General features: G+C 37.0%; 1 protein-coding gene across 1 annotated transcript in view; it reads left to right on the forward strand.

Moving 5' to 3' along the window:
- Positions 1-25,932, forward strand: part of LOC121390200 (DIS3-like exonuclease 2) — a 105,897-nt gene that overhangs the window by 70,284 nt on the left and 9,681 nt on the right. Inside the window, exons 17-20 of the mRNA XM_041521964.1 lie at positions 2,658-2,781; positions 11,878-11,937; positions 12,155-12,241; positions 23,204-23,351. Of these exons, the coding sequence (XP_041377898.1) occupies positions 2,658-2,781; positions 11,878-11,937; positions 12,155-12,241; positions 23,204-23,351 (419 nt within the window). The remainder of the gene's footprint in view (positions 1-2,657; positions 2,782-11,877; positions 11,938-12,154; positions 12,242-23,203; positions 23,352-25,932) is intronic.

Consider the following 25,932-nt stretch of genomic DNA (forward strand, 5'->3'; position numbering starts at 1 on the left):
ACAATCTCACACACCAATCTTGTGTTTGTTCCACCATTTTTTCACGAATTGTGAAGATTGAAACAGAAAATCCTACCTCAGTACACAAATTGTGTTCACAGGTTATTTCGCCAAATGAATGCTCTTCACAACTTGTAAATTAGGCAATACAATATTCACGACTTGTAATGAATAGAGCATTATTTCCAGTATTAGGAACAGGATTGGTGAACAGGCACATACCTACATGTATATTAACGCCTGTTCCTTACAATCTTAATATACATTTGTAGAGTAAGAGGTGGTAACAAAAACTTGTCTAAATCAGTATAAAATTAAAGTGAAAGAAGAAAACTAAGAACGACAAAAAGAAAGAAAAAGAAGAAAGCTAGACTAAATATGCCAATTGTAAAGATGTATCTAAATCATATAGAACAATTTCTTTCTTGTTGTCCGATTCAGATATGTTTATGTAAATTTCGATCACATCCCTATGCTATGTTTGTTCTTATTCTGGGATATTATCTTATTTGGCAGCATAATTTTCCTGAACTTTGTGTCACTGATTTGTTATTGATATAAACTTTCTGACATGGATATGGGGCAGTTAGTTCAACAGTTACATACAGTAAAATCATACCTTTGTGTACCCTGTTTCCCCATTTAAAGTTTTTAATGTTAAGGCTACTTCTCCAGGGCTCACCCTGGATCAAAAATACCTGTAGCCAAAATATTAGCCAAATGGAATTTTCATTAGCCATATTGAAAATGCTTTAGCCAAATTTGTTTTACGCAGTACTGTATAGAGTATTTATATATGAATATGAAAATGTATCTTTTTCAGCTAATTGTGTACAAACTGGAATAAATAGGAATAACAAAACCTTAATGGGGGTAGGGACAGTTAATATATTACTTCGATTTTTTTCAGTGGGGGTGGGGTTGGGATGGGATTAAGCAATATCTTCAGTCTGAAGCCAGTACCCCATACACCCACCCCCACTTCTAAGGCCTATGACATTAAATTAACAAACGTACAGAAATATGGGTGGGTGGGTGGATGTTTATGGATGGTGTTTTTTCTTTCTTCCTTTTTTCCCAAAGAAAAATTTGAGTTTTTTTTTTTTTTTTTTTTTTTTTTTTTTTTTAATGACCCATCAATTCCCCACCCCATGTCTGTGCCATGTTGTTGCTGTTGATTTCAGCGTCGTGTTAAATGCTTGTTGTGATTTCTGCTTACAAAATACCTCAGCTAAGAATGCCGACTTCACCACAGTATACTCCATTTATTAAAAAAACCCAACAAAAAAACAAAAACAAAACCCCCAACAACAAATCCTTTCATAAAATAAAAATTTACAGTCTTTATAAAATCCAGCTAACTTATTAAATGTCACCTCACAGTCTTACAAATTTATATCTAAAATTATCTAACAAATATGATTACTGTAAAATTTTATTCAGTGTACATTTAACTGCAATTTGTATAATTTAAATACTGCATGTTCATTTCCGGCGATCATGATCTGCATGCGTGCTCTCGACCATGGGTACGAAACTAACAAAGATAAAGGAATAAACAAAAACTGCAGTTAGGTATTCATTGATGTGAATAACTATTGTTTTTCTACAAATTTACATAAAGATTCATTTTTGCGTAATCGTATTGTTTAATGTCCGCAACGATGTCTCTTGACACGCGGGTATCAGCTGACTCTGAAGCGTGACGTATGTTCGCGCCAAGAGCTGTCCTCAGTTCAGCCAACGAACGTTCTTCCTAACGTTCGCGAACTATCTGATTGGTGTTCGTCGTGTCCATTTGGTTTAACGTGAAGCGCACAAACCAGTCTAACGAACGTTTTGTTTTCGCTCAGTCTGGCTGAACTCAGACCTTGAGATGGCCTACATGTCTTTTGGCCCTGAACTGGCATGTGTAATTCAAATTGACACGCATTGTGGGTCTGTTTTTATTACTTTGGTTCAAAGATTTTACAAAGTAAATAAACAAGTTACAGATCTTCCAGACATTGCTGTCATACATGTTGATGCATGCCTTTAAAATTAATAACCGTGATTATTAAAATAAGCATACATTATCAGGCCTATGCTGTATTCAACATGGCACCGTTTCTCGTTACCGGTCGCGAGATCGCTATTACGCTAATTGAATATTTGGTAGTATTATTATGTTTGAGGTGTCGGATAGATTATGTAACCGTTTGTTCACATCAGAAGACAGAAAATGGCTTAGCCAAAATTTTAGCCACTTGCAAATTTTATTAGCCATTTTTTGTAAAAATTAGCCAATGGCTAATTTGGCTACCGAAAGCGCGAGCCCTGCTTCTCCTGGTAACGTTATGTAATGCTCTTGTTACTCTACTCCCCTTAGTTCTTGTACTTTTACTGTGACCAGCATATTGGAATTTTTCTTTGTATCTTCACTTTGTTTAGTAATAAATACATGATTTAAAAGAATAATCTGTTAATTATAGAACAAAATAACCACCAATGGCTGCATTATAAATACTTTGTAAATAAAAATTAGACATTATTTTGAAAATGTTATGTAACTTGTGATAACATTTTGAATACATCACATGATCATGCAACCACCACCCCTCCCCACCCTCAAGTGTTACATAATTGTTTGAAAAAGTAAAATAACCTGACAATTTCAGATTGATAGAGGAGTTCATGCTATTGGCCAATATGGCCGTAGCTCACAGGATCTACAAATTCTGTCCTGAGAAAGCACTGCTACGTCGACACCCAGCGCCACAGGAAAAAGCTCTTGATAATTTGGTAAGTCATCAGACTTATTTCATTTCTTAGTGGTACAGCTCTTGAGAACTTGGTATATCATCATACTTATTTCATTTCTTAGTGGTACAACTGTTGAGAACTTGGTATATCATCATACTTATTTCATTTCTTAGTGGTACAACTCTTGAAAACTTGGTAGGTCATCAGACTTATTTCATTTCTTAGTGGTACAGCTCTTGAGAACTTGGTATGTCATCAGACTTATTTCATTTCTTAGTGGTACAGCTCTTGAAAACTTGGTATATCATCATACTTATTTCATTTCTTAGTGGTACAGCTCTTGAAAACTTGGTATATCATCATACTTATTTCATTTCTTAGTGGTACATCTCTTGAGAACTTGGTATATCATCATACTTATTTCATTTCCTAGTGGTACAGCTCTTGGAAACTTGGTATATCATCATACTTATTTCATTTCTTAGTGGTACAGCTCTTGAGAACTTGGTATGTCATCAGACTTATTTCATTTCTTAGTGGTACAACTCTTGAGAACTTGGTATGTCATCAGACTTATTTCATTTCTTAGTGGTACAGCTCTTGAGGACTTGGTATGTCATCAGACTTATTTCATTTCTTAGTGGTACAGCTCTTGAGGACTTGGTATGTCATCAGACTTATTTCATTTCTTAGTGGTACAGCTCTTGAGGACTTGGTATATCATCATACTTATTTCATTTCTTAGTGGTACAGCTCTTGAGAACTTGGTATATCATCATACTTATTTCATTTCTTAGTGGTACAGCTCTTGAGAACTTGGTATATCATCATACTTATTTCATTTCTTAGTGGTACAGCTCTTGAGAACTTGGTATATCATCAGACTTATTTCACTTCTTAGTGGTACATCTCTTGAGAACTTGGTATATCATCATACTTATTTCATTTCTTAGTGGTACAGCTCTTGAGAACTTGGTAAGTCATCAGACTTATTTCATATGTTAGTGGTACAGCTCTTGAGAACTTGGTATATCATCATACTTATTTCATTTCTTAGTGGTACAGCTCTTGAAAACTTGGTATATCATCATACTTATTTCATTTCTTAGTGGTACATCTCTTGAGAACTTGGTATATCATCATACTTATTTCATTTCTTAGTGGTACAGCTCTTGAGAACTTGGTAAGTCATCAGACTTATTTCATATGTTAGTGGTACAGCTCTTGAGAACTTGGTATATCATCATACTTATTTCATTTCTTAGTGGTACAGCTCTTGAAAACTTGGTATATCATCATACTTATTTCATTTCTTAGTGGTACATCTCTTGAGAACTTGGTATATCATCATACTTATTTCATTTCTTAGTGGTACAACTCTTGAAAACTTGGTAGGTCATCAGACTTATTTCATTTCTTAGTGGTACAGCTCTTGAGAACTTGGTATGTCATCATACTTATTTCATTTCTTAGTGGTACAACTCTTGAGAACTTGGTATGTCATCATACTTATTTCATTTCTTAGTGGTACAACTCTTGAGAACTTGGTATATCATCATACTTATTTCATTTCTTAGTGGTACAGCTCTTGAGAACTTGGTATGTCATCATACTTATTTCATTTCTTAGTGGTACAGCTCTTGAGAACTTGGTATATCTGTAATGAAATTTACTTTTCGTTTCTTAATCTGGGGACCACGGGTTTGTGGCTACCCCTTTCGGTTGTAGACTTTTGCTGGTATTAAGAGTCGATTAATAATTCTCTAGAAGGCTGAAATTACTATAAACCAGACTGACTTGGCTAGCACAGAAAACCTAAACTAACAAATAAACAGATTACACATTTATTCGAGGGAGTACAAACAAATAACAAATATGTATGGTAGTCCTCTAAGAATCCATATATGAATCGACTACCACTAAATAAATAAATTTACACCCACATATCCATACAAATAAATATTTATATTTAGGGACGTGTATGAATGTGTCGTGGATAATCCCGACAAAGAGAATATTCGTGGAATTAAATTTACATCTGCAGGACAGCCCACACCAAATAATTAGGCTCTACACCTTACACGATTACCCATCCATGCCGGTGTACACGAACTCCGTTAAATCATATATATTGGACAGCCCCCTTCAAAGCTATTTTTAACCAAAACACCCCATTAAAGCAGTCGTTAATCCATATAATTAGGACTCACTTATTCGGAATGGGGTTACAAACCATCGACAATGACGAAGACCGCTTATTAAAATCAACGAGATCCTAATTTAATCAGGTTTAATTTATTCAGACGGGTCGTCCGTTCTCTAACTCGGCCAAAACGATTAAGCGGACAGTTCGTGCACGGTAAAAACACGGAATTATATATGGGACGATTACACCTTACACGTAACACGGGTCATTGCATGACTCGCTTTACGTAGCTAATTTATAATTTTAATAACCAAATCTTACAGGATATACATTGGTTAAATGTATGTATAAATAGGCAGACAGCTAGGAATGGAAGCAAACATGTTTACATATATATAAAATGAAAAACAACACAGCACTCAAAAACTAACCTCACAGAAAAACAACCCGAGCGCAAGTGGGGATAAATAACGTGCGTCGAAAAATGATCTAACCTGACCAACCTGATTGGTTGATTCAGTCAGGCGACACTCTTGCACGGACTTCTGCCGACAACATTTAAAATGGTTGCACGACACTTATTGTATTATCCCTCGTAGCAATGAGAAAATAACGTTCCTGATATTCATAAGTGAGTAGAGTTAGATCATGCTGTTAATGTAATTAGTAAGAGATATAATCAGAATCTTAACTGAATATAATAACCAAGGAAAATATGAAAAGATAGACAGACTGAAAACCAGGAAGGCTACATATCATCATACGTATTTCATATCTTAGTGGTACAGCTCTTGAGAACTTGGTATATCATCATACTTATTTCATTTCTTAGTGATACAACTCTTGAGAACTTGGTATATCATCATACTTATTTCATTTCTTAGTGGTACAGCTCTTGAGAACTTGGTATATCATCAGACTTATTTCATTTCTTAGTGGTACAGCTCTTGAGAACTTGGTAGGTCATCAGACTTATTTCATTTCTTAGTGGTACAGCTCTTGAGGACTTGGTATATCATCATACTTATTTCATTTCTTAGTGGTACAACTCTTGAGAACTTGGTAGGTCATCAGACTTATTTCATTTCTTAGTGGTACAGCTCTTGAGAACTTGGTATGTCATCAGACTTATTTCATTTCTTAGTGGTACAGCTCTTGAGGACTTGGTAAGTCATCAGACTTATTTCATTTCTTAGTGGTACAGCTCTTGAGAACTTGGTATGTCATCAGACTTATTTCATTTCTTAGTGGTACAGCTCTTGAGAACTTGGTATATCAATCAATAAAATATTTACATGCTCCTATACCAAGAAGGTTTCGAGCATGGTATATCATCATACTTATTTCATTTCTTAGTGGTACAGCTCTTGAGAACTTGGTAGGTCATCAGACTTATTTCATTTCTTAGTGGTACAGCTCTTGAGAACTTGGTATATCATCATACTTATTTCATTTCTTAGTGGTACAGCTCTTGAGAACTTGGTATATCATCATACTTATTTCATTTCTTAGTGGTACAGCTCTTGAGAACTTGGTATATCATCAGACTTATTTCATTTCTTAGTGGTACAGCTCTTGAGAACTTGGTACGTCATCAGACTTATTTCATATGTTAGTGGTACAGCTCTTGAGAACTTGGTATATCATCATACTTATTTCATTTCTTAGTGGTACAGCTCTTGAAAACTTGGTATATCATCATACTTATTTCATTTCTTAGTGGTACATCTCTTGAGAACTTGGTATATCATCATACTTATTTCATTTCTTAGTGGTACAACTCTTGAAAACTTGGTAGGTCATCAGACTTATTTCATTTCTTAGTGGTACAGCTCTTGAGAACTTGGTATGTCATCATACTTATTTCATTTCTTAGTGGTACAACTCTTGAGAACTTGGTATATCATCATACTTATTTCATTTCTTAGTGGTACAACTCTTGAGAACTTGGTATATCATCATACTTATTTCATTTCTTAGTGGTACAGCTCTTGAGAACTTGGTATGTCATCATACTTATTTCATTTCTTAGTGGTACAGCTCTTGAGAACTTGGTATATCTGTAATGAAATTTACTTTTCGTTTCTTAATCTGGGGACCACGGGTTTGTGGCTACCCCTTTCGGTTGTAGACTTTTGCTGGTATTAAGAGTCGATTAATAATTCTCTAGAAGGCTGAAATTACTATAAACCAGACTGACTTGGCTAGCACAGAAAACCTAAACTAACAAATAAACAGATTACACATTTATTCGAGGGAGTACAAACAAATAACAAATATGTATGGTAGTCCTCTAAGAATCCATATATGAATCGACTACCACTAAATAAATAAATTTACACCCACATATCCATACAAATAAATATTTATATTTAGGGACGTGTATGAATGTGTCGTGGATAATCCCGACAAAGAGAATATTCGTGGAATTAAATTTACATCTGCAGGACAGCCCACACCGAATAATTAGGCTCTACACCTTACACGATTACCCATCCATGCCGGTGTACACGAACTCCGTTAAATCATATATATTGGACAGCCCCCTTCAAAGCTATTTTTAACCAAAACACCCCATTAAAGCAGTCGTTAATCCATATAATTAGGACTCACTTATTCGGAATGGGGTTACAAACCATCGACAATGACGAAGACCGCTTATTAAAATCAACGAGATCCTAATTTAATCAGGTTTAATTTATTCAGACGGGTCGTCCGTTCTCTAACTCAGCCAAAACGATTAAGCGGACAGTTCGTGCACGGTAAAAACACGGAATTATATATGGGACGATTACACCTTACACGTAACACGGGTCATTGCATGACTCGCTTTACGTAGCTAATTTATAATTTTAATAACCAAATCTTACAGGATATACATTGGTTAAATGTATGTATAAATAGGCAGACAGCTAGGAATGGAAGCAAACATGTTTACATATATATAAAATGAAAAACAACACAGCACACAAAAACTAACCTTACAGAAAAACAACCCGAGCGCAAGTGGGGATAAATAACGTGCGTCGAAAAATGATCTAACCTGACCAACCTGATTGATTGATTCAGTCAGGCGACACTCTTGCACGGACTTCTGCCGACAACATTTAAAACGGTTGCACGACACTTATTGTATTATCCCTCGTAGCAATGAGAAAATAACGTTCCTGATATTCATAAGTGAGTAGAGTTAGATCATGCTGTTAATGTAATTAGTAAGAGATATAATCAGAATCTTAACTGAATATAATAACCAAGGAAAATATGAAAAGATAGACAGACTGAAAACCAGGAAGGCTACATATCATCATACTTATTTCATTTCTTAGTGGTACAGCTCTTGAGAACTTGGTATATCATCATACTTATTTCATTTCTTAGTGATACAACTCTTGAGAACTTGGTATATCATCATACTTATTTCATTTCTTAGTGGTACAGCTCTTGAGAACTTGGTATATCATCAGACTTATTTCATTTCTTAGTGGTACAGCTCTTGAGAACTTGGTAGGTCATCAGACTTATTTCATTTCTTAGTGGTACAGCTCTTGAGGACTTGGTATATCATCATACTTATTTCATTTCTTAGTGGTACAACTCTTGAGAACTTGGTAGGTCATCAGACTTATTTCATTTCTTAGTGGTACAGCTCTTGAGAACTTGGTATGTCATCAGACTTATTTCATTTCTTAGTGGTACAGCTCTTGAGGACTTGGTATGTCATCAGACTTATTTCATTTCTTAGTGGTACAGCTCTTGAGAACTTGGTATATCAATCAATAAAATATTTACATGCTCCTATACCACGAAGGTTTCGAGCATGGTATATCATCATACTTATTTCATTTCTTAGTGGTACAGCTCTTGAGAACTTGGTAGGTCATCAGACTTATTTCATTTCTTAGTGGTACAACTCTTGAGAACTTGGTATATCATCATACTTATTTCATTTCTTAGTGGTACAGCTCTTGAGAACTTGGTAGGTCATCAGACTTATTTCATTTCTTAGTGGTACAACTCTTGAGAACTTGGTAGGTCATCAGACTTATTTCATTTCTTAGTGGTACAGCTCTTGAGAACTTGGTAGGTCATCAGACTTATTTCATTTCTTAGTGGTACAGCTCTTGAGAACTTGGTAGGTCATCAGACTTATTTCATTTCTTAGTGGTACAACTCTTGAGAACTTGGTAGGTCATCAGACTTATTTCATTTCTTAGTGGTACAACTCTTGAGAACTTGGTATATCATCAGACTTATTTCATTTCTTAGTGGTACAGCTCTTGAGAACTTGGTAGGTCATCAGACTTATTTCATTTCTTAGTGGTACAGCTCTTGAGAACTTGGTATATCATCATACTTATTTCATTTCTTAGTGGTACAGCTCTTGAGAACTTGGTAGGTCATCAGACTTATTTCATTTCTTAGTGGTACAACTCTTGAGAACTTGGTAGGTCATCAGACTTATTTCATTTCTTAGTGGTACAGCTCTTGAGAACTTGGTATATCATCATACTTATTTCATTTCTTAGTGGTACAGCTCTTGAGAACTTGGTAGGTCATCAGACTTATTTCATTTCTTAGTGGTACAGCTCTTGAGAACTTGGTAGGTCATCAGACTTATTTCATTTCTTAGTGGTACAACTCTTGAGAACTTGGTAGGTCATCAGACTTATTTCATTTCTTAGTGGTACAACTCTTGAGAACTTGGTATATCATCAGACTTATTTCATTTCTTAGTGGTACAGCTCTTGAGAACTTGGTAGGTCATCAGACTTATTTCATTTCTTAGTGGTACAGCTCTTGAGAACTTGGTATGTCATCAGACTTATTTCATTTCTTAGTGGTACAGCTCTTGAGAACTTGGTATATCATCATACTTATTTTATTTCTTAGTGGTACAGCTCTTGAGGACTTGGTAAGTCATCAGACTTATTTCATTTCTTAGTGGTACAGCTCTTGAGAACTTGGTAGGTCATCAGACTTATTTCATTTCTTAGTGGTACAGCTCTTGAGAACTTGGTATATCATCATACCTATTTCATGTCTTAGTGGTACAGCTCTTGAGGACTTGGTAAGTCATCAGACTTATTTCATTTCTTAGTGGTACAGCTCTTGAGAACTTGGTATCGTAGGATCGATCACCCTTGATGAACTAGGCTTTTATTCAGTCCTTGCTCCATGACTTGTACATTTATCGCCAAGTACATGTATGTACTAATAGCTTCTATCAGTGTTTTGTGATATAGATACGGTAATACTAATCCTAGGGATAAAAAAAATTTGTGAGGGCCAGTGTTTGCTAAGGCCCTTACATATAACATGTTGTCTAGCAGGTTGAAATTACCTTACCAGTACCCAACAGTGACCGATTCTTTTTCTAGCCTACTTAATTACAACAGAACATTTGTAAACTAAGGTCCATTCAAAAACACTTTACTTACAAACTCATTTAATAAATTTAAATACCTGAAAAAAGTAGTCCATATTATGCAACAACATGACCATAAATATGAAGTTGAAAATATTAATTTGTTGAAATTATTTTTTAAACAGTGATACAACTTGAAATGGCAAGTTAGGAATAAGTAATTCCACAGAATTCTGAAAACATGACTTATGACATAAGGCATATATAGAAATCATCAGGTGAGAGAGATTTGTCTCCCATCCCTAGCGATGCAAGACAGACCCATTCCATGACGTCAGACCATGCGGAATAAATCTATCTTGCAATATATGACGTCATATCAATTCGAGATGGTTAGTTTTAGATTAACATTTTGCTATTAAAACCTTCATAATAAAAGCTATTCTTGTTAATTTGTAGTGTTAAATTACATTTTAACACAGGAAACACAGACGCGGTAAATATGATAGTGTAGTTTATTTGTGATAAAACAGTCAAATAAAGAAGTTACTTTTTCAGCCATCTTTGTTTGTTCATGTAAAATAATGGTTTATTTATCAAATGGATGAGAGAAAAAGACTCCATCATATGCGTTCATGTGAGATAGAAAAAGTACACCCTCTGTGGTGCAAATTTCGATGCTATGACTTGGCAAGCCTCGTCTTTTTCTATCCCACATGACCACATATGATGGAGTCTATTATTCTTGCCCACTAGATTGAATTAGCCAGCTTTTGCACGGTGCTAGATAAATCTGTCTAGTACCCCGGGGCTAGATGATTTCTACATACATCTGACGTCACAACTCATGTTTTACATCAATTGACGCAATAGTCCACCGAATTGCTTTTTCAAGATGTATCATTGTTTTAAAAATATTTAAACAAATTAATATTTTGAACTTTATGTTTATTGTTAAGTTGTTATATTTTTATGTCATTGCATAATGTGGACTATATTTTCCATGTATGATTAAATGAGTTTGAAGGTGAAATGTTTTTGAATTGTTCTACAATAAACAAACCATAGCTTACAAAATTAATGTTTTGTTACTGTAATTAAATGGGCAAGAAAAAGAATCAATCACCATTGTGAGGTGTAGATAAGGCAATTCCAACCCTTGTAACAAAATGTTTTTGTCAGAGCCTCGGTAAACATCGGCCCTCACAAAAAAAAAAATTGTCCCTCGGGCTGGAATTGCCTTATCTATATCTCACAACGGTGATAGATTCTATTAGTCTAGCCCCATGCAAAAGTTGGCTAATTCATTCCACTGGGCAAGGTTGTACTGTCATGTAAATGAGGAAAGGCATGTTAAAAATCTCTTGCTGCTTTTTGGAGGGAGTAGCTCATCTGGCAGAATGTTTCCTTTCTGTCTGAACCAAGTGTGATAACAGTATTTTAGACACCTAACAGCAAGAGTTTAAGATGTGTTGATTAAGAACTGTCGGTAATTTTAAGCAGTTATCTACTGTTAATAAAATTTCCAACAATTCCCTTTACACTATTGTGATGACAGAAATGTTTTAAGATACATGTAGTTGACATGATTGAACATTTCTCAGTGTTGGTGTTATTTCAGATGCAGCTAGCACAGGAGCTGGGGGTCCCACTGGACTGCAGAGATAGTGGATCCTTACATGTAAGTCAGTGTGATATCTCACAATTCTGTCTGCTGATTCATCTATCAGTCCATCCATCTATCTAGAAACATACTTTTTCTGGTATCTGTTATGTTTATAGTGGCATTTGTTGAGTAAAACAGTTCATCTATTTGTATTTGTTCATCTATCCAGTACCCATCCAGCCTAATATGTAATGTGTAATATCTGTTAAACGTATGGTTGTTGTTTTTGCAGGCATCTCTGTTGAAGTATTGTGGTGAGGACGAGTATTCGGTTGCTAGGATGCAAGTTCTTGTAGCAATGTGTTCCAAACCTATGCAGGTTTGTTAATTTAAATTCAATATACATCTTACAGAGCATCTGACTGGGGTGTAACAGGTTATCAGATCAATCTGCCATGGTGATTCCATTGTGCTGTTACCTACTCTGTACTCTACACTTGTATATCACAGCTTGTCATTTATTTATGCAGGGAATGTGCATATAATATACCTCTTGCTGCTGTTTGATAACACTGGTATTTGCCAATCTGTGATGGTATACTAACAGAGTTTGTAGGGGTCTTGGAATTACCATGTAATCTGAAGGGCTGTATTGACATTTGGTATTAAAAAGTGTAATATTATTAAATTATATTAATGATGACAAAAAGTTCTTTGAAAATTCTTTTAAAAGTCATAAATTGTCATGGAATTTAGTTGGTAACAAAGAGCGTGAAGCCTGTCCAGGGCCATATTCCATGAAATAACCTCAGCACTACTGTCATCACAAACACATCATGACTAACATTTTCTTCCAATCACCAGCCCATTCCATAATGCGACGAAGCTGCTAATTGTAAATTATAGTGAAAATTAACCAAATTTATTATAACATATCTGTATGTTATAGTGAAAATTTACAATGGGTCTGAAGCAGTTGTAAACTACTAATGCAGATATAAAATTACAGAAGATGATTTGATGATGATAACTAGTTTAACGTGCCCATATACCACTAGGGTTTCGAACACGCCCATCCCGAGTCCGACCTCCGATAAGATCGGTGTCCTGACTCGGGATGGAGGTGGGGGGTAGAGGGGGAGGGGTTGAAAATGGGCAGAATTTTGAAAATAGCAATTAGTAAAAACGTTAATAGAATAAATAAAAAAAATAAAAAGGTTACAAGCCAAAAATAAAAAAGAATTGACTGCTCGGCCGAATATTTATATAATTTGGAGCATTTTAGAAGGACAGTCCAAAATTAAATAAGAGAAAGAAGAGAGGATCGGACTATTTAATAATATTAAAGAAAAGAAGTAATTTCAACATAAAATTTTGAACGCAGATCTAAAAGTTTAAAGTCCGATCAATATGATGATTTTCAGTTTGTATGAAAATGGATCTAATATACTGTAAATCCTGAAATTAATGTAAAGTAAAGTTTGTTTTATTTAACGACGCCACTGGAGCACATTGATTTTTTATCTTATCATCGGCTATTGGACGTCAAACATATGGTCATTCTGACACTGTGTTTTAGAGGAAACCCGCTGTCGCCACATAGGCTACTCTTTTTACGACAGGCAGCAAGGGATCTTTTATTTGCGCTTCCCACAGACAGGATAGCACAAACCATAGCCTTTGTTGAACCAGTTATGGATCACTGGTCGGTGCAAGTGGTTTACACCTACCCATTGAGCCTTGCGGTATCTGGATTAAAAATCCCATGCCTCGACTGGGATCCGAACCCAGTACCTAACAGCCTGTAGACCGATGGCCTGCCACGATGCCACTGAGGCCTGAAATTAATGTGATCATAATATTAAAGGAGAGGACAATTAAGGCATTTGGCCTGGTATGCATATTCAACGATATATAATGCACATTATTGCTTAATATCAACATGTATAATCATATAGTTAATTAATAAAACGGTTAAATGTGACGGGCGCAGCCATTTTGTACCATCTCAGTGAGTACGCCCTCTGGTGAGCTGGTGGTTATGTAATACTTAACGTGTAACATCAGGAATGAGCCTTAGAACTAGAGAAACACAATCTACCTGGTTTTTGCAGGATGATAAATAGTCATACATTGCAATGTTCTGTAATAATACACATCCCAGTAAGCCAGCAATAAGTATATCCAGCACTATATAATATATTATTTTTCAATACAAAATAAAATACCATTGTCAAAGTGGCTACACAACAAGTCGAAACAATTAACAATGTTTTGCTCATGCGTTAACCTACGTACTGAAATGATACATGGAGTGTTTTCTTAGTTAATTGGTCTATGCTGTTAGTTGCTTCTACCTGTGATTCCTGATTGGCAGGTGTGTATTTGATTGGTAACCAGACGAGCCAATTAATTGACGCTGTCTAGACACAAAAATACATACCGGTATTGTGGAATATTACCTGTCGCCCCTAAAATTGTAATGGACATGGTTTATTACTGTAAATAGTTCTGTAAAACTATTGATTAAGTAGACTTTTCCATCTAAAACCACAGAACTGACCAATTACGTAGTCCCAAAGAAAAGAAAATTATCACTTGGGTATCGTGGGTTGTCGTTTTTGCTCCAACGTAGCATATCAATAGGCCTAATAGTGTACATTTTTCCTTTGGATTATTAAACAGAATAATACTATAACCCCATTTTGTTCCGTTAATGCAACTTGAAATATATTTAGTTAAATAGTTTCTTTATATTATTACGTCATTTATGCTGTTTTACAAGTCAGGTTGATCAAAGAGAAGCGCCTTGTCGAAAATTACTGTTTTTGTTTACACTGTACATACAGGAGATGGTCAGAAGCTGACGTCACTTCGCCCTAAGCTATCCCACCGGACGTCACAAAAACAAAACAAAATGGCTGGCCCCAGTTAGCAGGAATAATCATGTTTTTTTATTAGCTCTAAAATTACGCGTTTTTCATTTGTTAAAGTGCCAGTATGTGTTGGTGGTCCGGGTATGCATCTTTCCAACACACGGCTCTTGTTTGAGTTGACCCTACCTTTATGCGAAAAATGCGAGATCGTGTTATTCACATTAATAATATGATGCATTTATTTCTATGTTTTGTCCAGCAATAGTCCAGCAAGCTATGTGTTACACACTATTACAACAAAGATTAAAATTCTAATACATTTATAAAACAACTGGAGCACAATTCATCATAGGCAAGACAGACTAATTGTCCAATAGTCAAGTAAAAGTCGACACGATTCATCGCACATGAATGGGTTTTAGCACGCTAATCCTGAGGTTGACCATTTCTTTGTTTTTACTGTTCGAGTTCGCTGCAACTTTCTCGGCATATCTTGGAAAGATACAGTTGTAATGATACATGTATGCTAATGTTTAGCCAGATTTAGGTAACTATACACGTTAGGTAAATTACTGCTGCAAAAATATGCTGTGACTTGATCTCACTAGGGACTAAACAGAACAGAACTTTATTACACTCAGGCCTTTACACAACAGCATATGAGGAACAGGTTAATTGATGCATACACTGACATGTTGGTGATCTCATTGAAGACGCCTGTAACTCGGATTTAACCAAAATGTACACAGATGTGTGTTGTTAGGAAAGTAATTATATTTCACTCGCATTAATTTCATATTGTATTTTAGTCTGTCCACTGTCATTCGCATTAATTTCATGTTGTATGTTAGTCTGTCCACCGTCATTCGTAGTAATTTCATGTTGTATTTTAGTCTGTCCACTGTCACTCGCATTAATTTATAGGGATGAGAATTCCATGGATTTTGTCTTGCTCGGGATCTATCTCGTGAATCGTCTAAATCCGATAAAAAAAAAATTATGGTGAGGGTGAGGTCCCGATTCTCCTCTGAAAAATATAGAATCCCATCTCAGACAGCTAAGAAAGCGCTGTTAAGATTGGATAAATTTAATTACAGTGGTCCAATGCCTTTTGGCAACAGTAAGAAATGACCATTACGATGCAAAGTACAGTTTAATTGGCTTATTGTTGATTGAACAACTAATCAACAATAATGATATATTTTTACTTTGAAAAGCAAGTGCGAACTTAGTCAAACACATGGCTATCGGAGTCAATAATTTTCAACAATGGTGACAGTTATTAATCCAGAAGATGAAGCGCAGCACATTAATGTTCTCATTCTGCAGGAATTCCATTGTTACACGTGCCGTATGCGGCCTGGCATTGTCCTGCTGAAAGATCCAAAATGGGAAGCATGTGATGGCGAAGAATTTCATCCCGGTAGCGTACAGCTATCAGGTTGCCTTGTACGAACACATGTTCACTTCTGCCGGTGTATGAGATGGCTCCCCACATCATGACACTCCCTCCACCAAATCTGTCAACTTGGGCGACACAGTTGTTGGCAAAATGTTCATTGCGGCATCTGTAAACACGTTGTCGTCCATCACGTCACTGTAGAAGGAAATGTGACTAGTCGCTGAACCATATTCGCCGCCAGTTTCCCAAGTTCCATCTCTGTACATTCGTGCACCAGCGAACACATAAATGTTGATGGTGACGTCGCAGGACAGGGCCAACATACGGTCTCCTAGCCCGTAAACCAGCTTCTCAAAGTCGGTTCCGAATGGTTTGGGCAGACACCCTTCTCAAACCAGGTATGCATCCAACAGTGTTCGTTGCTGTGGCAGTTTGATGATGCTAGTGCAGAACCCGGATGTAGCGATCTTGTGCTGCAGTTGTTATGCGATGTCTTCCACTTCTGGGCCGGTCTTCAGCTGATTGAAACTGCTGGTAGCTGTCCAAGAGACGTGAAATGGTGCTCTGATGGATGTTCATGTGGCGTGCGACTGCTGACTGCAATTCACCTAACTGGAGGCTGCCTATTGCAATGTTACGATTCGGCAGGCTTAGTCTTGGCATCTTGTAACTCGTCTACATCGAAATGGAAATGAGGCATCATTGCGAACATTGCAGCTTTAAATACCCATCACTACCCCAATCTTTTCCCCGAGTTTCACGTGCATTCGCCAAAATCTGACCATTTCACGCCAATTTCCTGCAATTGTCACACAACATGCGTTAAATTTGTTTTAGGGTGCATTTGGACATGCTGTCCCATTCCAGAAACATTATTTTAAGATATTTTCTATAATAACAAATAATAACTTAACAAATAATTTGAATGGATATGGCCGCAGATCTTTATTACAAAATACATAATAATAATAAACCAATATGGTGAGCAGGCACGTATTATCTAAGCGGGGTACCGCCCTCTAGGGTGAACCATAGCAGGACAGCCTTCCAATATGCCCATGTATAAGTGGGTAACCAAGCTGAGTATCTACCTACAATTGGTTCCATCAAACAAAGTGGGAAACTCATCAGGGATGTTTTTGGACCAGTTTGAAAGGAGAAATAAATCAACTGCATCCTCACTCAGAAGGTTGCTAGACGTGTTTGATTCTAATGCGTAGAACTTTACCAGAGTTTTGCTTGATTCAAATTTTGTTACCCATCTACACCATCTGGTGGCAGCTGTTGTCTCTTCTCCATACACAATAAATTTCTCAAAAGGCAGTAGCGATGCCATGACATCAGCGAAAAGATATTCACAAATTAGTGCGGCTGTAGTTTTAGAACGAAAAAACAGTTTGTTTGCTAGCTCGTATCATAGATACTGACAGGGTTCTCACGGACCAACCAACCAATGATCCATAACTGGTTCAACTGACACAGCGATCAAGGATGGGATGCACCATATTGCATACACGTGCGTCCCTGTGGACGCAGTATATTTTTACAGTATTACTGTATTCATATTCCAGTTACGTAGAGTTCATCCTCGTCCCCAGATATAGTGTCCTGTCTACATATAGGAACACGTTTGGTATTTAAACATAAGATTTATTCATGTTGAAAATATAACATGGAGGCAACGCTGCTTGAGCAGATCTTTCTTTTTTCTTCTCTACGCATGCGTGTCTCATAGGAGTACCGGGACAGACCACAGTGTTCACTATAAGTTCCAAGACACTACACCGATGACGACCACTGCTAGTATACAGTAACTGTGCTTTGTGTTATTGAGTGGCAATTAGCAACAATTGATTTGGCTAGCCGCAGTATTCATGCCCAGTTAGCACTCACGGGACAGGAACAAACGACAGTCTGATGATCACGTGACAGATAGGTGCCTTCGATTCGTTATTTCATTCATGGATTAATTACTCCAGGTCTGGTAATGATTTCTAGTTATCACTAAGTGACGGCATTCGTTTGGTAAAACAAGCCTGGGACATTGTCAGTGCCACGACAATCAAAAACTGTTGGATTAATACACAGCTTTGGTCTCACTACACAGATGTCATCTGCCATTGAAACCCATGTTAAATTGCCCAACTTCAAATGACAATCAAATAATTTTTTCATTATTGGATCATATAAAAATGGCATGGTATACATTGGACAACATAATAAGAATATAAAATGGTTAAATCAGATACATAGTAATAGTAATGATGACAATGATTATATACATGTAATAGTTATACGATATGAACATGTATATGCATGTAGTGTATGTATATGTGTTAATTCAAGTTAGTTGTAGTAGAGGGTCTGGTAAGTTCATGTTGCCTATGGTTGAACATTTCATAACAGAATTGGCCAACAGTTGGAGTTACCTGTTCTGGGCTGTCAAGAAGGAAAACACATTTTTCCAGTTCAGACAGAAATGTGAACTCAGAACCGACTTTATAATATAGTATTTTTCTTAAATGCATATTTATTGGACATTGAGTTAAAAAATGAATCTCATTTTCTGGTTCTTTTTGGCACAGCCGGCAGATCCGCTTATTTCTATTGATATTCCTATAATGTCCAATCTCTATTTCCAGTCTGTGAGCAAATAGACGTAGTTTAGTGAGTGCTTGTCTAAAATTGGCCGCTTAAGACAGGTGACCGCTGATTACAGGTTGCCACATATATAGAAACATTTGTTTCTTTTTTTACCATCTGTACTGCTAATCAACAGATGTGTGCTTCACAGTTGACTATAAATCAACTTATGACATGTCTCCTTCAGAAAAAATGCAAATGGAATGTATTAAATTAACTGTTCTCAACAAGTTTGTTTTCTTTTTCTTTTTCTATTTAATTATTTAATTCCTACTTCATGCGGTGTATTGTCATAGTAAGTGAATCTACAAATGTCAAGTGTAGCCTGCCTAGAGGCAATTAGATGCATTGCAGAGTCATACTTTCTTAATTGATACACAGTAGAGATGTTGGGACTGAATGGGTACTAGTATTCCTGAAGTTGTGAAGATTGGTTATTTGCTGCACCGTATCTCTGTTGTGAAAGTATCCCTTTTGTATAACAGTAAACATTTAATGTGGCCGCTTAATACAGGTGTTTTAGCGATCCGATTTTAGGGATCCGATGTAGGTGGCCACTGGCCGTGTTAGACAGGTGACTGCTTATTACAGGTGCATTTACATTATAAATCATTTGGGAGGGGAAAAAGTGGCCCCTTAAGGCAGGTGACCACTATTTACAGGTGGTCGCTAGGACAGGTTTGACTGTAATTTGCCATTTCATATTTGTTTTTAATATGTTTAATTAGTTGCAGCTTTTCAGAGTTCTGTAGCTTAATTTTAAAATAATATCTGTCATCAAGGATTTTGCTTACGTAGCTAGAGTTTGGTTTTGGGTGAATTTTAGCGTTAGTTAATAGACTTTTGTCAATGTTGTTACTATCAAGCATATCTTGTAAATAAGCATGCCAGACTATGTTGTGTTTGCTACAGGATACTGCATCATACAATATAGATCGTGATTCTTCTACATTTTCTAGGTGCATAAAATATTTACAAAAATTTGTATGTATGTTATTTATAAGTGGGTAGCACCCAGTTCACTTCTGCAGGCAATTTTAACACTGTTTCGTGGGACTTGAAAATTAATTTTACAGAATTTTATATGTAATTTTTCAAAGAGTTCAGACTCTAATATGTCAAATAATTTGTATTAGTTGTGCTTCTTTAGTTTGTCATGCAGTTTCCATGCCCCATACTTCCAAGTTATAAAGTAGAATAGGTTTAATTAGTGTATCAAACAGTTGATTATATATATGTGGGGGTTGATTGACACCCGAGAAAGCTTGGTGTAATCTGAAGAGTGCTTTTGATCCCTTATTACTAAGTACAAATGAAGATTGCCAATATAATGGGTTCTTGTTGGCACTTGCTGCCAGGATGAATCTCACAGTGACACGGAGGGATTCCTGGTCTCCATAAAGTTTTTCTTCTGTGTTTTTCGGTGTTGGCCAGTGAGCATCTCTGAGTTGGCTGTGTTGTTGGCAGTATTGTAGGATGTGTTCAACAGTTACAGCGGCTTGTTCACAGGGACAGATTGACAAACTTCAATCCAACAGACCCCATGAACAACCTCAATCGAGGGGAACAAGTTACAATCTTCAGGACACTGTAGACTGCGGTCCCACCGTGCCAGGATTAAACTTGTCCCCTCTCCAATCTGTCCCTGTGATATAAGCATTTATTTTCACTCCAAAATCTGGCTATAATATCGGTCTGAACAGGTGGTTCATTAACCGATTCACTCCGGCTGTCTCTTACGCTATACACCCATGTCCCAAAAAGTCAATGCTTAATATTATAAAATAGCATGGGCAAAATACAACCAGAAGGCTTACTATTAAACATACATATTGTTTTAATTCTTCACCATTTCATAGAAGTGAATATGTGAGCCATAACTTGTGTCACAATAGTGGACTGTGATCAATGAACTCTCACCCGGAAGTGATCTGTGCCTTGTTCCCTGACAGTCTTAGAGTTGCTTGAAGCACCAACCAATGAAACGACAGCATTTTGGGATGTCGTTGGTGACATAACACACAGGTTTCTTTTAATCAACAATGAACTGCGAATGGACTTTGATGAGTTTGTCAATGTTGATAAAGAGGTTGAAACATTTGCCAGTCTCAGTGATGAGCAGATTATTGAAAGTGTCAAAATAACTTATGAAAAAACGTACGATGACTAGGAAGAAGAGTTCGACACTGAACCAGGATGCCACTAAAACGTAAAAATTTTGTTTTGTAGAAGGGAATCAACATTCTGACTTACCATGTGTATAAATACATAATTAATTTAATTAAATATAATTAAATTTATGTTTAATAATTTCTTACCTGGTTGTTATTTTTATTTTATTTAATTTTAGTTACTGCCTTTTAGTTTTATTTAAAACATGTCATTTTGTTGACATTTAGCAACTTCAAACAAAATATGTTTGGTAGTAAACCCAAGGCACCCTCGCTATACCGCCAACTCAATATAATGCCAAAATCGCATTGATACATTAGTTAGCAGTAAATCGAGGTTATACTGATATTTGCAATTTAGTAAACTAAATTAAGTAAACCAAATATTTGCTTATTTAATAAATTAATGTAACATTTACCTATTTAATAATATGATATTTGTAAATTAATAATGTAATGTTTGCCAATGTAACTTGTAAGTAATATTTGCTTTATTAATAATATATACTACTCAAAAGAATTTAAGGGTCAGACGATATTTTCGACATTATTTTCTGAATGTCAATTATATTAGCTAGACCATAATGTCATGCATGGTATTGTTCCATTTTGACGAAAGTGGGTCTAAGCAACCCATAAATGAATTAAAATCCACTGTCATTGACACTGTCGACTAGTTCTAATGGCGAAAACATGCTTACATTTGCACGTAAATTAGGGTGAAAGCGAAAGGTCTGCTAAGTGCCCATAACTTGCTTTTTCACAAAGCGCTTCATTTGTATGCTTTGCACGTGTATTCCATGTTCCCAATGCTGAATTTCCGTATAATTGGAGCTTGCGTTCGTGTGCAGTGCACACTCCAAATTCGACAATGATACGACTTCAACGGACTATCGAAGATCGAGGAAGGGCTATTGCTTGGCTTCAGGATGGCAATACACAAACAAATGTTGCTCTGAGACTTGGTGTCAGTCAGAGTGTCGTTGGCCGACTGTGGCAACGGTACCAAGCAACGAATTCTGTTCAAAATCGTCCACGTTCGGGAAGACCCCGAAGCACTACAAATAGAGAGGACCGCTACATCACCAATATGGCTCTACGTCAACGCACAACCACTGCACGCCGATTACGTGACAATCTGCGGACTGCGACTGGAACTCGAGTGTCTGATCAAACCATACGCAATCGTCTGAGAGCCAATAATCTACGCTGCCGTCGCCAGGCTGTTCGACCACCACTCCTACCACGTCACAGAACGGCCAGACGTCACTGGTGCATGCTTCATCTGCGGTGGCAACGTGTTCAGTGGGGTCAAGTGATGTTCACTGATGAGTCCAGGTTTAGTCTCCAGTTCAACGACGGTCAGGTTCGTGTCTACAGACGTCCTGGGGAGCGCTTCGCTGACGTTAACGTTAGACAACGTCACCGGTTCGGTGGTGGCAGCGTCATGGTGTGGGGCGGCATCTCTATCCACCACAGGACTCCCCTCTATGTGGTGGATGGCAATCTGAATGGAATCCGCTATCTGAATGAGATTATCCGGCCATTGGTTCTCCCAGGCCTTCAGCAGATTGGCGGCGGGGCAGTTCTGCAGGATGACAATGCCAGACCCCACCGCGCCAGGGTGGTAACGGACTTTCTCAGACAACAAGGTATCGCCAGGATGGATTGGCCAGCATATTCGCCTGACTTGGCCCCAATAGAGCACGCCTGGGACGAATTAGGCAGGAGAGTTCGGGATAACCATGCCCCTCCGGCCAACCTTCATGATCTGGGTCAACTTCTTATGGCAGAGTGGCAGGCCATTCCCCAAGAGTTCTTCAGACGTCTGATCAACAGCATGAGGCAACGATGTGTCGAGTGTATTCGCGCCAGGGGTGGATTCACACACTATTAAACGAATGTTCTAATGTGTAAAATCCATGTTTGACAACTTTCAACTTTGACAGCATGTCATGTGACTTTCTTGTATACAGTGATGTTTATTTGTGGGTTTTTGTAAATATGGAACGAAAAATAAAAAATTTGGTGTAGCTTACATCATCAATCTAATACACTCTGAAACTTATTTGGTTATAAATTTTTGACCCTTAAATTCTTTTGAGTAGTATATATAATAATTGTCAAATTCAATTTTAATTTGCATTTGGCAGTTTGGCGAACAACTGCTTAAATGCAAGTAGTGAACTTATTAAGTGAGTGTTTTGCCATTTTGTTAGTCTGTAGTCTGAGCTGTGTTGTATTTACAGAATGCTCGGTATTTCTGTACGGGGCTGATCGATGATGAGGAGGTGTATCGTCACTACGCTCTCAATGTTCCGCTGTACACGCACTTCACCTCTCCCATCAGACGTTATCCTGACATCATGGTGCACAGACTGCTGGCCGCATCGCTTGGTAAACAGTTTGATTGAGTTAATATAACATCTCACCGAGAGGGCTCTTGGTAAACAGTTTGATTGAGTTAATATAACATCTCACCGAGAGGGGTCTTGGTAAACAGTTTGATTGAGTTAATATAACATCTCAACAAGAGTGCTCTTGGTAAACAGTTTGAGTGAGGGCTATTGGTAAACAGTTTGAGTGAGGCTCTCGGTAAACAGTTTGATTGAGTTAATATAACATCTCACCGAGAGGGCTCTTGGCAAACAGTTCTATTGAGTGAGGCTCTAGGTAAACAGTTTGATTGAGTGAGGGCTCTTGGTAAACAGTTTGATTGAGTGAGGGCTTTTGGTAAACAGTTTGAGTGAGGCTCTTGGTAAACAGTTTGATTGAGTGAGGGCTCTTGGTAAACAGTTTGATTGAGTGAGGTTCTTGCTAAACAGTTTGAGTGAGGGCTCTTGGTAAACAGTTTGATTGAGTTAATATAACATTTCACCGAGAGGGCTCTTGGTAAACAGTTTGATTGAGTTAAAATAACACACCTCACCAAGAGGGCATTTATTAATTGCACAAAAATAAAGCCTTAAAGTGTATTCTTGTTACCAACATTTTACTGCACAAACATAGAAAACTAACTGATACAATTATTGTTTATATAGGTTAATTGGTCTTTTGGTTGATTTTGACATGTGATTGCCGTTTTGACACATGGGTATTGATCCAGACAGTCACTGTCAGCAGTTCAGTCATAGTTGCATTATGTAATCTAGTGTGGAGACGTTTTATAAGTCAGAGGTGTTATTAGGCCTAAATTGGATTAATCAGTGTTTAGTTTTATATATTCAATTTCAATTATTTATTTCTGTAAGCATTTTCTTATTGGTACAAACAATATACATGTATAATCAAACGTGACAGAAGTATGGCTAAATATAAAATTTAATATAATAATAATTTTTGGCAGTTCTACTGTTAAAATCTCCGATTAAGAACACATCTCCCAGATCAGAATTCAATTCAGTATGATTATTTAACTCATGAAACAAATCAACATCGTACAATTTATAATAATAAGAATTCTGGGGAGGTGTGTAAGCACATGCAATAAATGTGTCATTATTACGTTTACTTAGACGCTTATCTATCTTTAACCAGATAATACTATCTGAACAGTTTTCCGCTACAGATATAAATGGCTTATACTTTCTTTCATACATTATAATAATACCCCCTCCCTGAAAACACTTCCTACGTTTTACAGAGAATAATAAAAATGCATTACCATCAACTGACAGTTCATAGTAATTTTCTAACCAACATTCTGTAAGTAACACTAGATCATGTGTTAATAAAAAATTCTTAAAATACTGCTCCCCGATCTTTTCTCTAAAACCATCATGTACATTCCATGCTACACATTTTACCACATCAATATTAGAATCATTCACATTCTCCAATAATGCCTATTGTCTATCAGTGTTAGTTGGAGATCTTGTATGGTGTGGGTCACTCAGCAGCAATGTCTATGGCAGTGTCAGAAGTTAAAAAAAGTTTACCATCTATATACAGGCAGTCACATACCAAGTTTGCTCGTTTTCCTTGGGCTGTAGCACATTTCAAATATGGGATCAGTTGTCGTCTTTGGTCATTGATCTCTTTGGGGAAGTGCTTATTCACATAAAAGTCAGTGCCCTTTAACTAACATGTATTCCTCCATATGAGCTCACAATCCTGAACGCGCGAGAATTTAACTACACTAGGTCTTTGCCTTGTTTTCTGCTGGTTCGGTTGAGAAGTCATATTACCTGTTTGCACTTGCCCGATTCTGTGTGCTCGGTCAATATCGATTGATTTTTCAACTTTCATCTGTTCCCATAAAAACTTTTGGATCAGTTCAGTACAATTCTCAGTTGAACTCGTTTCAGCTATGCCATAGAAAAGCAATTGCAGATCAAAAATTTCATCAGAGAGTTTTTTATTTTCACACATGGCTTTGTCCAAAGTCTCACACATATTGTTTAAATCTTTAGTCCATCAACCCTTGAAAGCTGCACTGATAAATTGCTGGCTTCATTCGGTATCCCCAACTCTAGCTTTAAGGCTTCCAATATCACCAGTAATATTCTTCACTTTGTTACTCCACTCCTTCACAGAAGAATCAATGGTATCTTGCATATTATTCATCTTTGAAACAAGTTGTTGTAGTTGCGAGGTTATGTCTATCATTCACTGAGAAAGCATAGGGTTTGGGGGGACCTTGCAGTGACAATGGTAGGCCTACCGAACTTGGGGCATACACATTTGTAGAGTTCTGATATGACTGTGCAGAAGGTGAATATTGTTGGTAGTTCTGAGCCTGCAGATTATAACCAGAAATGTTCGAACATACAGAGCTACATGTAGCTGCTGCAGTGAAAACGTGGCCGTTATACATGCCCATTCTCTTATATGGCACTGAATGTTGTTTAATTCTTCTTTTTGGGGGGGGGGGGGGGGGGGGGGGAGAGGGTTAAATAAGGATTTCCTGGGAGAAAAGTTATCCCAACTTGATCAAATATTGGTAGTCTCCTGCAGAATCTGGGAAGGTTGACAGGTC

The sequence above is a fragment of the Gigantopelta aegis genome, chromosome 15, assembly GCF_016097555.1.
Source record: "Gigantopelta aegis isolate Gae_Host chromosome 15, Gae_host_genome, whole genome shotgun sequence".
Lineage (NCBI taxonomy): Eukaryota > Metazoa > Mollusca > Gastropoda > Neomphalida > Peltospiridae > Gigantopelta > Gigantopelta aegis.